This window comes from Mustela erminea, chromosome 2, assembly GCF_009829155.1.
Source record: "Mustela erminea isolate mMusErm1 chromosome 2, mMusErm1.Pri, whole genome shotgun sequence".
Lineage (NCBI taxonomy): Eukaryota > Metazoa > Chordata > Mammalia > Carnivora > Mustelidae > Mustela > Mustela erminea.
In genome coordinates, this window is record NC_045615.1 from 37,461,020 (window position 1) to 37,478,720 (window position 17,701).

The 17,701-nt window shown below is 40.4% G+C and overlaps 1 protein-coding gene across 11 annotated transcripts in view; it reads right to left on the reverse strand.

Annotated features, from left to right (window-relative positions):
• Positions 1 to 14,682, reverse strand: part of RAPGEF2 (Rap guanine nucleotide exchange factor 2) — a 240,894-nt gene extending 226,212 nt beyond the window's left edge. For all 11 annotated transcript variants that reach the window (XM_032332649.1, XM_032332644.1, XM_032332640.1 and 8 more), the window contains exon 1: positions 14,034 to 14,682. In XM_032332649.1, coding sequence (XP_032188540.1) covers positions 14,034 to 14,102 — 69 coding nt within the window. In that variant the 5' untranslated portion in view covers positions 14,103 to 14,682. The remainder of the gene's footprint in view (positions 1 to 14,033) is intronic.
• Between the last annotated feature and the right edge of the window lie 3,019 nt (positions 14,683 to 17,701).

Here is a 17,701-nt window from a genome sequence, read left to right on the forward strand (position 1 = left end):
AAATAAAAAGGATCTCTCCACTTCTCGGAGCTTTAATTGGTAAAAGTACTAAATAGTCACCCCACACCCACACTCTTCCAAAAGTATCTGCATTTTAACCTAGATGAAGGTCTAAGAGAAAGGACAAGTTTTTTCTGTAAAAAGCCAAATAATAAAAGGTTTTACGCTTTGCAGGCAACACTGTCTCTGTCAACTACAAAACTCAGCCTTGATAGCATGAAAGCAGCCAGAGACAATATATAAAGAATGAGCACGGCTGTGTTCCAATAAAACTTTACCAACAAAAACAGGCTATAGGTTGAATTTGGACCAAGAGCAATAATTTCCTCACCCTGATGTAGACGATTAAACTTTCAAGTTTGCTGGCTCTGTCTCTAGTGACAGAGAAATTCACTCAAATACTCTTGTTGTTTCCTTCTTCTACTCAGGAGTCCAAACTAGATCAGGAATTTTCAACATTTTTTTAAGTGGTGAATCTTTTTCTAATAAAATTAAGTGTGAAGCGAGTTTAGATTTCCAGGCCTCCCCAAAGACCCCTGAGAAGCCTCCCAGGACCCATATACAGGTCTGTGGGACAATGACCAGCTGATCTCTAAGGTTCCACTCAATACCAAGAACCAATATTGACATGTTTTCCTCACTGTCACCTCAGGCATCAGCAGAAGATGAGGGCAGTATTCTATGGATTAAGGGCCTTCCAGATACTCCAGAAATAACACTATCCCCTTCCATAAAGAAGAGCAGTTACATGTCAAAATTAAAAACAAAGAACTGGTAAAAAAAAAAAAGTGGAAGACACTGAAATGAAAGTTTAAAAAAAAACTACCTATGTATTTAATTAATATGTCTCTTGCTAAAAATCTATAAAAAAAATACTTACAATAAGTTTTATTACAGCTTACTTCAAGTTTTTTTACATAATCAGTAAGTTGAACAAGACTTCAATGGAGTATATTTAATCTATTCTTGACATCATCCCTTAAGAAGTTAAAATATTTGCATATTTGCAAAAAATAGTATTATCTATTAAAATAGGTCAAGGCTAGGATCTCTCCTTAGTAACAGCAAATTAATTTTAGATACTAGATTCAAATTTAATTTTATAACTTAACTCTGTCATTAATTTAAATTACTGTTCCTGATGAGAGTCAAAAATCTCAAAGCAATAAAAAATTTGCATAATAGGACAAATATGTCACAGAAGCCCAGAGAGAGAATTTATACCCTGTGTTAAATGCCAGTGAAAACATCACATAAATGACAGTTTAAAATACTAGCACCAAAGTGATTAAACTCATAGGGGGGCAACTGCCTGACACTCAATAAAAATAACTTCATTCCACAAAGGTACATGTTTCTATAAAATAGGAGGACTTCAGTGTTACAGAAACGGAACCAAAAATTACTACTCCTTTTCAGCTTTTCATTCAACTTGCTATTAATATAGAGGTATATAATTACTTCTTCCCCTGTATCTCAAACTCTTAAGAAAGAAAGATCAAGTCATTAAACATTTATTAGCTCAAACTCTGCACCAACGGGTACACCAAGTCCTGAGCTTTAATGATGGATAGTTAAGTCCCAAACCAGCAAACTCTCCAGTGACGTTGACAGACACCATGCAAGCTAATCCATACTAAATGAAATCGGGGTCCTAACTCAGACTCCAATTTCAGGCTTTTATTATACACTCATATCACCCAAACAAGTAAGTTATGAAAACATAGACTATTTTTAAATGACAAAAAGCCAAGACTCTTTCCAATAACATCTCTATCCAATAGTTTGATAGCAAATTGTTTAACTGACCTCACTACACACAAGCACCATGAATCTATATAAATCTTGAATGCTACCATAAAAAGCGATAACTAAACACCACAATTGCTCTAAGACAGGACACAGTGCATACTTAAAGTTTTAGTATCGAAGCTAGTTTTGTATAACATCCATTATCAAACCATTTTTCTTAAAGACATAAGTTTATGATATAAGTATGGATTCAGCGAAGTACAGAAAAGTATTTAAACAGCTATCTTTTACAAATGTTTTATATACAAACGTATATGTATTTATAAAGTGATGACTCAACTTCTAGAAGGAATTAAAATTGCAAACTTAAAGTCACAAAAACATGACAAAGTATTTACTACACATAGTAATATAAGAACACACTAATGGAGCACTTTAAAATATGAAATAAAATTTCTGACATTTTAAAAAGAGTAAATGTGAAGGAAAAGTGACAAATTAAGAAATATAAGCCTACATTTAACTTTAAATCAGTATGTAAATCAACAGTTACCACTTAAAAATTATATTTAAAAGATTACATTAATATTCAATAAATAAATTTTTATATATTTATATTTACATATAATGCTCACCCACTGGTATTTTTAACTCTATTTTCAGATAAGAGCTTGCAGTTCAGAAAATAACCATATACCTAATAAGTGAACCACGAAATTAAATATATCTGTATGATTCCATAATTGTAGCTATAATAATGTAGCTGTATATGCCAGTAAGACTTTCAAAGAGGACTCCTGAGAATCACTGCATCAACTTACTACAATAATCCGTTTCCTATGCAAAGTAAGTTGGACAAATGCTATCAACTCACAGCATTCATTCATCTTAATCTCTCTCTTTCCTGCCTTTCTGTAAATATGGAGGTTTAAAAGCATAATACTCGACCTGTACCCCTGGGGCAAATAATGCATTATATGTTAATTAAAATTTTTTTTAATTTTTTAAAAATTACATAAAAAAAGTTTTTTAACCAAAAAATAAAATAAAATGAAAGCATAATACTCGAATTTCCAGCTTCCTTTGCCACTAGGAGTCACATGACACAGTTCTGGCCAGGATAAACACCTGGGAAAGGTTTTCCTACAAAATAAAAGATGCACTCTTACCAAGAAAACATTCTCTTCTCCTCTGGTTGGTGGTGCAGCAGTTATCTTGGGACTTCGAAAACTAAAATCACTTGCTAAGCAGGAGACTGAGCCAGTTTCCTTAATAGCACCCTTGAGCATCTACACCAGTCTTAACACCACCTACCCTTGGATTTCTTCTTGTGTGAGGAAAATAAGCCCATGGCTAAGCCTATGTGTATAGTTTCTGGTAACCTGTAGACTAATGCAATCCTAACACAATTTATGCTATATGAATCAAGCCTATGAAATCGATTCATGTTACAAATCACTTTGTGAATTAGCCATAAGGTATAGTAATGATGAAAAATTAAGGGAAAAAGATCAGATAGTAAATGAATTCCCAATTATTGAAAAATAATAATAAACATGAAAATATTAAACTATTAGCTATTATTCTTAACTATTCATTAAATTATTTATGCCAGAGACTTACAGAACTTTAATACACATGAACACATTTAATCTTCACAGTGAGGTAATATTACCATACAGAGCCCTTGTAAAATTTTCATCAATCCTTGAGAAAAACAATAATACAATAAAACAAAGCTAAATTTACTTATTCTAAGGTTTTCTATTTTTATGATATTAAAATGTTCTTTCTTTTATGAAATGAGAATAGTGGAGAATGAGTTTATATTCATTTTAACATACTTAGTTGGCAAAATGAGTGACAAATTAATGTCAGTGCCCCAGTGTTTTATGAAATTTTAATAGTCCATGGAACCTTAAGGCCTGAAACCCAAAGTTAAATAACCTGCCCAAGACCAAAAAGAAGGTTGTTTGACACCAAAGCCCAAGATCATACATAACGACTAGGTTACATAAAGGAAATACACTAAATGAACTCAAAAAAACTATTCTGTGAACACAATTAAAGATATAAATGTTTAAGTATGAAAGAAAATAGCCCAGAATATATAAAGTAGGAACAAGGACTTCTAAAGTGAAATGACTTTATCATGTTACCTCCCAGTTTTCTCTGTATAATGTAGATTTAAACCGTACCAAAGAAAATGGAATCAAGACAGGAATTCCCACTCATCTTAATCATTAGGTTTGGAGATTCATACTGGGAAGAACCTTTCGATCTCTTCCTATATTGTCTGCCTCTAAAAGAAGTTTGTCATTTCCCAAATAAAAGGAGTAGGAGCAGATACGCAGATAAAATTTACCCCCTGACGTCTGCTCCTCCATTTCTTCCAGTTTGACAAAAGTAGGGGGATCAAACATGAACGAAGGTTAGAAACAAAACTGAAAGGCAGTCAAATTCTCTGTACCTCAATTCTTGGCATTTTATGCTCTGCATTTCATCATTTTAAACTCTTAACTTTTAAAACTCATCTCTAGTTGTTTGGAAATATAAAAATTTGATCAGTTTCTTAATAGTACAAATAATAGTACAAATAATAATTTTTAATTGAAAATAGCAAATACTTTCAGACTTAAAATTATTTTGTTTTGTTTTGGGTTTTTTTGTTTTTGTTTTTTCTGGTCCAGGACTTAATCCAGAACCTCACATTTCACATTTCCTTAATCTCCACCCATAACAATTGTTACATGTCATCCTTTCACAAACTGGACACTTTTGAGTACAGTTATTTTGTGGAATGTCCTAAAATTTGAGTTTGTCTAGTATTTTCTGACATTAAGGTTAAAGTATTTTTAGTAAGAATACTACCACAGATGTGCCCTTCTCCACACAGCATGATGTTGATTATGTCTTATCACTGGTGTTAAGAAGACAACAGAAGTGTGTAAGCCTGACGATTCATAGACCTGTACTCCTGGGGCAAATAATTCATTATATGTTAATTTAAAATGAAAAAGAAGAAGAAGAAGAAAAAGAAACAGACCCAAAGTGGAGTCACTTGTGCTAAACCCATGTAAGCAAACCAAGGCTTCATAATTATCTAACAGCAGCTTCAACCTTCTCCAGGAATTTAGTCGTAACTGGTTAACACCGGTGAGGTAGTTCGCCACACAGACCCTTTCCATCCCCCAAAACGAAGATGAAGTAATATGTTCTTTCATTTACCCTTCTCCCTTCAACCTTCCATTTTCTAGCTTCTGCAAGCTCCTTCCTGTTTGCTAGATGGGATGCTACCCAATTCGTGAATCACCCAATAAAGCCAATTATATCCTCAAATTTACTCAGCTGAACTTTGGTTTTTGACAGTGGTGATAGAACTTTGATTCACCTGGTTCATTTGGTGTCTAGTAGTCTTTCTCACTATAAAGGCATTGATTTCTCCTTTATACTTAATCAATCTCAGGGAGAGACTTTGAGACTATGCAAATACTCTGATGATATCTGATATATACATATATACTTTTTTTAAAGATTTATTTGAGAGACTGCATATGCACACACATGAGCGCTGAGAGGGGCAAAGGGAAAGAACCTCATGCACACTCCCCTCTGAGTGTGAAGCCCAATCCACAGACCCAGGTGCCCCTCTGATATATATTTTTCATATTTTCACCCACTAATTTGACATCAACTGTGTATTCATGCTTACAACAATTATTGCTGCAATGTTTGCCTACTGATGATTTTCTATTTCCATCATTCCTTCTAAATATTTTTATAAGTTCGTTTTAATTTATTTATTTTTGTGCATGCATGGGGGGAGAGGGAGAGAGAGAGAAAGAGACACCCTACTGAGCAGGGAGCCTGATGCAGACTCCATCCCAGGACTCTGGGATCATGACCTGAGCCAAACGCAGAAGGCAGACGTTTAACGGACTGAGCCACGCAGGCACCCCCGTCTCATTATTTGTTTTTTAAATTGGAATTCTACAATAAAAAAGAGCTGCCTCTTCTCCCTCATATATCTATGTATTCTATTATTTATTTTGTTCAAGTGGTTCCTGATTTGACCATTGGGACTCCTTTATAAAGATACTCATTAGACTTTCTTCTGAACTGAAAAACATGTCACTTTAGTTAGGGAAGATCAAATTATTTTTTAAAATGAGGGATCATTGGGCGCCTGGGTGGCTCAGTGGGTTAAGCCGCTGCCTTCGGCTCAGGTCATGATCTCAGGGTCCTGGGATCGAGTCCCCTATGGGGCTCTCTGCTCAGTGGGGAGCCTGCTTCCTCCTCTCTCTCTGCCTTCCTCTCTGCCTACTTGTGATCTCTCTCTGTCGAATAAATAAATAAAATCTTTAAAAAAAAAAAATGAGGAATCATTGATGGCTAAGGCTAGCTTTACCACTTCCATTATTACCAAAAAACATTTTTTAATGGAAAGAAACTATATATATAGAAATATCCTAAATGTGTTGTACTATCGTAACTCTTGCTCATCCAAGACCTTATTCTTTGGTCATTATTTTTTACATATCATCACAAAATTTTCTCACCACTGTCACTATTTGAATCCACTTTATCTTGCACTTCCCAATCCTCAGATATTACTGGTATTTCAAGAACACAGCCCAAACCACTCAGTGACAATAGTAGTTCATTTTATCCATATTAATTATGCTAAGTGGGGAAAAAAAAGTCAATCGCAAAGGTCAAATATTGTATGATTCCACCTATATAACATTTTTGAAATAACAAAATTGTACCAATGGAGAACAGACTAGTCCACGCCAGAGGTAGGGTCAGGGAATGTCTGTGTCCACAAAAGAGCAACAAAGAGGAATTCTTATGGTGATGGGATTATTCTGCATCTTGACTGTATGAATGCCCATGTCCTTACTGCAATATTCTAGTTTCTCAAAATGTTATTAAATGGGGGAAAACTGGGTAAAGGTACCACAGGACCTCTGCATTAATTCTCACAACTACATGTGAATCTACAATTAGCTCAAACTAAAAGGTTTATTGAAATAACAAGGAAAAAAGTTTTGAAAAGAATGACTACTCAGGAGAAATCATATTATCATCACCGTGCCTCACCCCTTTAGAAGATCTACGGATTGCTAGGCAGCTTCTCAGAAAGTTACTATCAGGCCTCTTCAGAATAACCAGCTGATGGCTAATTCTTTAGGGTCTCTTCTGAGTAGCTTTTATGTTGGATAGGAACAAACACTAAGAGCTTAGAGAAGAACAGGAAGATGCTAAGGGTCAATTATTATTATGGTGAGTGTTGATCTGTCAACTTAAACTACCACAGTTAATAGGATCAAAATATACATTTTTATTTCAATTCATTTAGCTCATATTAAATATTTGAAAAATCCAAAACATCCACAATTTATGATTTTCAACTTTTAAGAGTTCAAAACTACAGCAAGAACAAAGAGGGTTTAGTTCCAATGACAAAACAAAGCTCCCCTTCAAGTCACTAACACCAACTCTCTAAAACACTTTTTATGCATAAGGATATGAAAGCACAGAAATGGTGGACCCAAGAGAATTTAAAATTCAAGGACTAAACCTTCCATTCCATAAAAATCCCATCACAACCACACTAAAGGTAAACCCTTTCACAGACTGAAGAAGAAAAGCAAACACCTGAGTACAGCAAGAAACACCTAGGGTAAATAGTTCAGTAAGTAGCAGCTAATTAGTACATGAAAGCAGAGGTGTTTTTTTTTTTCCCTGAAAAGATAAAAATCCTAACATAAATAAAGTAGCCATCAGCTTGTTTTTCTCCCCACAAAGGCTGATATTGTAACTACTGAACATATTTTGACTAACTATACATGTTCAATCTCTGACAAAGCTACAAAAGATCAACAGTAATAGGTACTACAATTTGCTTCTCCTTCCTAACTTACCAACATTAACTAATCTAGCTAAACAAAAATGGTATGGGGAATATACCATCCCAAGTGTTCTCAAACACTCACTATACTCATTACACTGTGCCATCCTAAGTCACCTGTGAGTTTTTGTATATATAAATTCATTTTTCCTGCTTAAATTCAGATACTCCTCAACTCTTCCAAAGGACAGAATGCTTAAAAATCACATTACAGGATGCCCAGGTGGCTCAGTTGGTAAGCATCAGGTCATGATCCCAAGGTCTGGGGATTGAGCCCTGCATCAGGCTCCTTGCTCAACAGGGAGCCTGCTTCTCCCTCTCCCACTGCCTCTGGCTAGTGTGCGCTCTCTTTTTCTCTAACAAATAAATAAATAAAATCTAAATTTTAAAAAAGGACAATCCTCTCGGGCCCCCTTCCTCCTCAAGAGCTTTATACTATCACTTTGCTATCGCTCAGTAAAACTTGCTTTGCTGCCCACTTTAAAAAATCACATTACAAACTAAGAAATAATAACATATTTGACATAATGATATGATAAATCAGATATTTCAGATTAGGTTCCAAAATGTAGCCATAAAAGATACCAAAGCTTAAGGAAAAAACAGTGTAAGATTAAAAAAAAATTAATAAAAGCTATTCGTTTTTCCTATGAACTAGGAAATGTCCATCATAATCACTTGCCATGATCAGACTGTAACTGACATAATGTGCACAGTTTGATACAATGAGTAGCTAATATAAATGTGCATACATTCGGCCAACCTGTCTAATAAATCCCACTACTATAAAAATTCCAGTCTATCTCCACTGTGTAACTTGGGCTCCCAACTATCTCAAACCTGAAGACCAGACATCAGTCTTTAACAGATTTCTTGGTCTCCTCTTACTCTCCTTCAAACCACAACCTTCTGTACTCTAGTGGAATCACTCCTCATCCCCTACTCACTCGCCTGACTCCAACCAAGCACATGGAATGAAGGTCTACACCTACTTTCTTACAACGATGTGTGCTACTCCTGGGATATCCTGTGTGTCCCCTCCTCCACTGGTGGGTAAATTTCCTACTCCCCTAAGACTCAATACATGATTCTCTAAGTGCTGGCATAAGACATCTCATCTCTTCAGTGCTGGCACAGGACATCTCATCTGGGAAGTCCACAGCCTGGACAGCTGCTATAGCACTAATGAATCACATCCTACTTAAAGGATACAATACAGTGGTGAGTTACTTGAAGGAGAGATGTTTCATTTCATCTTTGAATTCCCAAGGCCTAGTAAAAAGTATTTCATCAAAATGTGCTACAATAAAAACTACTATTAGATACTGCACTAAATAGTAACTGTACTTACTTTCACTTAATCCGAAAACAACCTCAGGAAGTTATTATCCTCATTTTGCAGATAAGAAAACTATCTGGTGCCAAAAATGAAGTGATGAGAGAGAATGGCCCATAAAATTTAGATATCAAAGAATTATCACCACATTCTCCTATCTCTTTAGCCTAGATCAAAGTTACTTCAGGTAATTACAAATCTTCACTTTAAAAAAATTTTTTTTTAAAAAGTAAGTTTTCAAATGAGTCAAGAAGCAGCAGTATGTGTTTTTAATGGGTTATTTTATCTTTACCTCAGATAGTTAATTTATATCTGAAGTATAACCCACTGTTACTTTATATAACTTGAATTTCAAATATCAGCAAAGGCAGACCTACTTTTATCATTTAATTCTCCCCAAAATCCACTCGGATAAAGTTGTTTTCAGGCCCACAGTAAAATTAAAAAACAAAAAACAGTGAGTTTTCTTATGATTCAAGGGATCTTTGATCTCTAAAACTAAGCTTTAAAATGATAGTATATCCTCCTTTCTTATTAAAGGGCAAGACCATTAATAAAATGATAGTGAGCGAAGGTTATAGTTTGTTTTGTTATTTTACATCCTTTCTTGAAAGGAAAAAAAAAAAAAATAAAACATGTTGGCTACCGAGTAGTCCCCCTTCCTTTTCTTAGTTTTATTTTGTTATTATCTTTTGTAACTGTTCTATTAAAGGCCAGGGCCTGGGAATAACCGCATTAAACAAGTTCACATACAACACTGCAGTTGGAGAGATTCTGAACCTCAGCCAATACATGCAAAGCTAATTATGGAACTGGTAATTACTAAATGTTTCAAAGGTTATGTTAAGGCAAGGTTATGTTAAGTTTCTACCAATATCACAAAAATGTTAATTTTTACTATAAATTCCAAAGTCACGTGCTAATACAGTTTGAAATTACTATTTCAGTTATAAATATGTACATATTTTAACCTATAAATTCAAATGTCATTGTTATGAAAGGTAGATAAATGCTTGTGAACAAATAGGAATTACTTAGTGAAACATGACTTTTTTAAAACATTCTACCTATTTATTTGACAGAGAGAGAGAGAGCGCACAAGCAGGCAGAGCAGCAGAGGAAGAGAGGGAAGCAGGCTCCCCGCTGAGCAGGGAGAAGCAGGGGAAGAGAGAGATGCAGGCTCCATCGAAGGGTCCTGGGATCATAACCCAAGCCAAAGGCAGTCACTTAACCAACTGAGCCACCCAGGTACCCCAAAACATGATTTTCTAAATGGCACAAAAATCATTCAGTTCTATTTTTTGAACAAAAGCTACTTCAGAACCAAATATTTATTACTAGAGCCCCAAAATTTGCTAAAATATAATCAAAGTGTAAGTGATCAAAGGAGAATAGGAAGCTGTTTATAAGTAATGATAAAAAGAAATTCAAATGGAAAATCTAACTGTAATAAACAATTCTTCCACTAGATCTAAAAGTTAAATATTTACCAGAGATACTCTTTTGTGCAGATTCTCATAATTTAAAGTTCTCTGGACAAAAGGTATTTTTTCAGCTCTCTATTAATATGACTAGGTAACTTTGCAAAGAATGAAGTCTTACACTGTTATGAGCCATCAGCTAACAAATTCGTAAGTTAACAGCTAAATCGAAAGGTTCAAGAACCAAAAAAAATTTTTAATAGTGAAGGACAAAGTAATATTATTAACTAGGAGGAAATGAGATGAAGCTGTGTTACAGATACGATTTTTAAAAATAACTTGTTACTAGCTAAAAACACATTAAATCAGATCTTGAAAGAAAATAATTCAGCAATAGATGCTTCACCTGAAAAACTAAAAACATGCATTTAAACACTCTACAGAAGCAGCTACAAAGGGTCTGAATTCAACAAGTTAATAAAATGGTTTAGAAAAAGCATTTTATTGTTTAAAGCCTTGGGGGATAAAGCTGTTTGCAATTTATTTACATCTTTTACTTTACTAAATTGCTTTGGTGACCAAGCTTCTCATTCAAATGATTAAAGCATAAACCCAAAGAGTTTAATAAAGCAATTACTTAAGAGTCCTGTTTTTCAACATAGGTACACTGAAAAATATCAATAGAACATTTAGTGTTCATTATTTTCAAGGGGTTTGTTATTTAGAATACAGTGCCCCATTGACTAAAATTTAGCCAGGGTTCCAGACACACATAATGTAGGGCACACATTGGATAAAAGATTTTTTTTCATCTTTTCAGGATATCAGGTAAAAGAGTGACAGCCTCTTAAATTTAGGTATGCATGATTTGGCTAAAAATTCAGGTGACTTTTTTTTTTAATTTCTCCTTACCATTCTGCCTCTCTAATGACATGGTTAAATAAAAGAGGTTCCCATTTTCCAGGTGTGCTTGAAAGCCCCCTAATTTGCAGTCTCTGTGTTTACACTAGGGCTCTCCCCACCCTCCAATTCTCTTCTAGCTAATGTCTTAGGTTACACTAGCAACATCATTATTAACTTCTAGGCAAATGATTGACCTAAATACAAAACTATGTCTTCACAAAGTTTGAGAAACTGGGAATGGTGGGGATTTTAAAAAAAAACAAAAAACCTGAATTTAATAAAAATAATTATATATTTCCTCTATTCTTGTAAAGCATTCCTTTTGCCTGTAATGAGAATCATATGGACTCCTTTATCAAGTCTATCCTGAAAAACAGAAGGAAGCATGACAGCAAAACTTTTCTAATTCATATCCCTCTCCTTGTGATATCAAGTTTAATACATTTGTTTTCCGTATATTACAAAATTCTCTCTAGCACTGAGCAAAGATGGTACAGAAAAACTTTCAGCACTCAATATAGGGAGTGCTTACATTACAAAGCACTCAATATGAAAAGCATCTTCTACCAAAACATTTTTGAATACATTTCAAGCTTTTAGAAGATTGCTTTTAACCAGCCAGGTAAGGTTGGGAAAACATTCACATTTCAAGCAATTTTCTCTTGACAACAACAATAAGCAAGCATGAGGTTTGCATTAGTAATAAACAAATGAATATCAAAGTTAATAGGGTTGACACTTAACAAAGTTTAAAATGTTTGGTAACTTTCTCTATGTTTATTTTGCCTGTGAGTTTGGTGGGGGGAAATGTGCTGCTTTCAGATTATCAATGAAGCTTTCATGTTGTGGTGTTAGTAGTAACCGGCCCACTTCTGAATCAGGCCAAGTTCTGTGCTAGGTTATTTTTTACTCTGTTCTACACAACTGGCAGGAGAAGAGGAAAGTTTAACAGTCCATTTATTTGGCACAATCCACACGCTTTCACAGCGGAGGTTTTTGTCTTTTCCAGTCTTGTTTGGTGACCGCACCCCACCCCCCAACTGATAGCAGGTCTCAAGTATTGCTGTTCTAATTAACCAAGGGAAGGCACAGGTCCTTGCCCCATCTCCTTTAATTTCTACTAAAGGCCTATGACATTATTTTCTGACCTGCCTTGCTAGGTCCTAATATTCTCAACTTGTTTGAATTTATTTGGTACTTCAAACACCGAAAGGAACTGAAATAATTCACTGAAATTTGTTTTTCCATCACACTACCACTGAGAAAGTGCATTTTCAGATGCAGAAGACTGACTGAATTGTCAATTTTAAAACAAACAGTAGAGAAGGAAGGCACACAGGAGGCAGTGCAAAGCCCAGGGACAAGATCAAAGCAGGATATTGCTTGGTTTTGATAAAAGAATCCTTGAGAATTGGAACTTTCTGGAAATATAGTGAAATGAATATTCTTGTAAAATTATCACACATCTTCCATTCTTTTGGTAAATATGTGCAACCTATGATCCCCCAGATGCGATGGCTCCATCAGGAAAAATGAAAAATCAGAAACGGTACCAGGTGCCATTCTTGGGCCTTGTCCAAAAGGCAGCCAGTGAAAGATTCTATTTTATTCTGTTCTCCCCACATTAAATAATAATAATCAACATCAGAGAAGGAGAGCATTTGGGTCTGAACAGATGGCATCCAATACCTAACAAGTAAAGCAACTCTTTCAAGCACTAGATCCTAAATGTCTCATGGTCCCATGGATCAGGAGGGCTTATTTGTCTTAAGAGGGTTGGCAGCAGGATCCCCTGTAGTCACTATCCCAACACTTAGGAATATGCGTCATTAACCAGTCAGCAACTAAGAGGAAAAAAAAAAAAATCAAACCACCACATTTTTATAAAGTTTCCCCCTCTCTGGTCCAACTTGAGACGAGCAAATCCAACACCATCCGCAATCGGTCCACTTAAAGTAAGAGGATAAATAAGCCTGAAGGTAAAGGAATGTATAAAGGTTAACAAACTTATCTAATTTTGACAAGGTTGTGCAACACCAAAAGAATCCGCAGGGTGCCCTTTCCGGGGCTGTATTTGAATATGCCTGTTCTGCAGTTATGCCTGCAATTTAAACCAAAAGCACCAACCTAGCTAATCAACTTTTCTTCCCCAGCACTGGAAAGCTGCAACCCTTTTTCAAAGAAGCAAAATAGGTAACTATAAAAACATCTCAATGTTTTGTTTTAGAAGGTCAACACAGATTTGTCTTTCGCAGAGCCATATAAGTTTCCTTCCCATACCTTTTCAAACACCACAGAACTCTTAAGGTAGAAGGGGCCACACACTAGAAGGAAAGGGGGGCGTGCAGCCAAGATGGAAGGAGGAGCTGGTCAAGGCGAGGTGAGTCCCCCCTCTCCCCAGAGATTCTAGAAGCTCCAGGGTACGACTGGGAAGAGGGGATGCTAATTAGAGAATTCCCTCCTCTGCAGGGCAAACGAAGGGGTAAGGTCAGTAATGGGGTGGGCAGCGAAAAGAGTATCAAGGAGAGGGGGAAATAAACCCAGGACGACCAGGGGAAAAGATTCGGAGATGGGATGCCACTGAAAGTTGGGGGTCCTGACGGGAGAAGTGGGGTGCGCGGAGCCAACTATGTCAGAAGAGGAGACAGGGACAGGAAAGGGCGCAGCCGGTGAGGCACAAATCCAGCTAAGTCCCGGCGGGTCTCACCTGGGGGGTCCTCTCGGCGGGGTTCTTCATAACCGCTTGGCGGAAGCTGTTATCCACGTAGGACGCCATCTCCCCCCCGTGGGCTCGGCCGGGGCTGCTCCGCACCCTCGTCGGCCTCCTCCCGGCCCAGCGCAGCCGCTGCCTCCGCCCTGCGCGCTCCGCCCGCCTGAGGCTAATAAGCCAAACCGCGGCGGCGGCAGCGGCGGTAGGGCCTACGGGGGTGGGGAGTGGGGGGGCGGCTTTGCTGGGCCCCGCGGCCCGGAGCGCGGGACAGGCGCGCAGGAGACCCGGCAGGAGAGCGAGGCCGCGGGAAGGGGGCTGGCGGCGCGCAGCTCCAGAGACCCGCGGTCCGGAGGGTCCCTGCGGGCGCTCGGCGGCCGGGAACTCCCCTTCCTCCTCTTCTTCCTCGCCGCTCGGCCGGGAGAGGCTTCCTGGCGCGCCCGGCTCCCTCCGGGCCTGGCTCGACACGCCTCCCCCGACTCCACTCGGGGGACAGTGGCGTCTCCTCCTGGCCCCGGCGGGCCTGAGTTATTTTTAGGGAGGTACGAGCGGCAGTAAGGAAGGGAAAGGCTTGCAGGCAGACGGGGCCTCCCCTCTCCTCTCGCGCGGAGGGTCGCCCCCTCCTCTCAGGGGCTCGCGCCGCCGCCCGGGAGTCTCCGCGAAGCACTCGGCTCTCCCGCGTCCCTAGTCCTCGGGGCACTTGGGCGCCGCAGCCGCCGTCGGGACGACTGGCTCAGGTCCGGGCGCAGCGAAGCCCGATCGCCTCCGCCGCCGTCCCTGCCGCTCTTAGTCTCCGTCTATTGGGCTCGGCCGTCCCTCCCGACTGCTGCTGCATCCCCCCGGGCCGCCCCGCCGCCGCCGCCGCCGCCTCTGCTGCTCTGGCCGCCGCCGTGGGCTCCACCGCCGCCGCCTCCCCCCATCAGCGCGCCCGGAGCGGAGCTGCCCCGGCGCCGGCGCCGCTGCGGCCAGAGCACCCAGCCGGGGCTGCAGCCCTCCGGCCCAATCGCTCTCGGCAACTTTGTTCCTGGTCTGCGCGGGGCGGGGGAGGGGGAAGAGGGGGCCACGGGCTGTCCGGGTCTGGACTCCCGGCGGCGGGCGTCCGAGGGCCGAGGGCCAAGAGCCGAGAGCCGCGCACAGCCCCCTCGGAGAGAGTGTTTGGGAAGCGGCGACTCCCCCTCCGCTTCCTCCGCCTCTTCCTCCTCCTGCGCCTTCTCCGGCCGCCGGAGCCGCTCCTCAGGGAGGAAGCGGCCTCCCGGGCTTGTTGCTTTGTGCGGCAACCATGGTGAGGAGTGAGTGACAGGACGGAGACGAGTCGGCTGGCGCCGCATCATCGAGGGGCGGGGCGGCCCCGTCGCGCTCGGTCCCGCCTCCCCGCGCTCCTGGCGCCGCCCGCCCGCCGGCCGCGCCCTCCCTCCGGAGCTGCACCTTCCTACGCGACCAGGTGAGCCGGCGCTCGGGCCGCGAGAGGGTCTCCCCGCGCTGGGCTGAGCGAGCTAGATCCCCGCAGCGCCTGGTTTCGAGGAAGCGACGCGAGTCCCGGTGCCCGGGTGCGAAGCGCAGGGCTCTCCTCTTCCTACCCTCCCCACCCCTTCCCTGTCTCACGCCGTGCGGCGTCCCCACACCCCACTCGGTTCCTGGGAGACCCTGCAGAGTCCCGTCGCCTCTCTCAGACTCCTCCTGGCGCCACGCCGAGGCCAAGGGGGCTGAAAGTTGACCCCGAGCAGAAGTCCAGCCCGCAAGCTTGGGCTGTAGTGGGCATTCATTTTGAACCCGAGGGTTGGCTCCGAGTTGCTTCAGAGGCGATAAATCCTCTAAGATTTTATTTTGCCTATTTGTAACTTGCTGCAGGGAAAGCTTTCCTCTCCAGCCTTCCGTGCTTACTGCCACCTTCAGACACTTTAATGACCACGAGATTAAGGACATGGAAAAGTGCCAGTTTCAACACTAGATCCAATACCACCCTCAGACAGGCAGACAGGCCAGATTTAAAGGTGATCAGTCATTAGCGAGAGACCCGGACAGCAAGGTCTGTGACATAATCAGAAACATTGGCAGATCTGGCTCTGCATCAAGGCAGAGCAAACCTCCTTCTCCAGACCCCAGATTTCCAAGCCAGACTCACTTGGTGCAAAGAACACGGTAACATAGCCCTTTAAGACGTTACCTCTCCTCCTGCTTCATTTCCCCCTCCCTCTCCCTCTCGGAGCCAGGTCAAGGTGTGTAAGGTCAGCCAAGCACAGGGGACAGTTCTGCTGTTCTGGTCCTAGGGTTTTATTTTTATCAGCCTCCTTTCCCTCCTCCCCCCTCCCTCTCTCCCTCCCCATAAGTTCATGTTTTGATGTCTATATGGAGGCTATACTTAGAGGAGGGCTGTTACTTTTAAGGCCTACTATATTGAACTTTTCAAATTTTCAAACATACTTTTTAAACATCTAGTTTATTTTGAATACTTAGAGTGGTTGATTGTGAGCAAACATTTTGGGGTCCTTAGGTCACCTTTGTGTCATTAAACAGATTGTGTGGCTTCCTAGAGAAGAGACTGCCCAGCCTTGTGAAACTAGACCTGAGTTATAAATTGTATCTCTAGACCCTTTTATATTATGGGTCTATCTTACTGAAACTGCTTCCCCACATTTTTTTCACCCCTTTGTTGAGCCCCAGCATCAAATTCTCCATGACACAGACCACCACATTGAAAGCAAAGGGACACGAATAAATGCTATTACAGCTCTGTAAAGAGAGAAGAAAAAAATCAAAATCTAGTGAAGTGAAAAAATATACCTGACATCTCCATCTGGTGTCTAATAGACATCTCAGAAGTAACGTTTGCAAACCAGGGTTTAGATAGCTTATCCGAAAAGCGCCCTGACCCACAGCCTTCTTCATTCCAGTTAATGCCGTCTGTGTGGTTCCCCTGCTCAGATGAAAAACTCTGGAGTCTTTCTTGACTCCTTCCTTTCTGTTACACCCCACAAATGTCAATAACCTGTCAACTCAACCTTCAAAGTGTTGTATCTGGAATCTACCCTCTACCTACCACCTCTACTGCCATGACCTTTGTTCAAGCTGGCATCACCCTTTGCCTGCACTTTGCAATTACCACCTCTCTGGTCTCCCTCTTTTTGTCCTTGGTTCCAGCAGTCTACTTTGAACAGAGCAGCCAGAGTCAGTCTTTTCACTTTAGCTCAAATCACTCATCTGCTAAGGGGCAGGGGAATCATTAGTTCCTCATCGCATGTGAGGTAAAAACCAAAGTCCTTACCATGGCCTTGATGAACTGTGGACCTTGTTTCCTCCACCCCTTATCTCTCTAGCCTCATCTCCTATGACGCAACCCCCAACTCATTTTCCTAGCCACACTGGAAATGAAGATGCTGTTTCTGAATGCATGAAGATGCTGTATGGTGAACAGGCTCCAGTCTCATGGCCTTTCCGTTTGCTGTTCCCCTCTACCACCTAAATTAGCTCCCTGATTCCCAGCCCACCTAAAAAAACAAACAAACAAACAAACTTAAAATATTGCTCCCTCTCCTCCTTCATATCTTTATTCAACCATCAGTTTCCCTGTAACTTCACATACCTAGTTCCTTTCCTTGCTTTCTTTACCACCATCTAACATATATTTTATTTATTTTATTGTTTGTCTCCCTCCCCTAAAATTTAAGCTG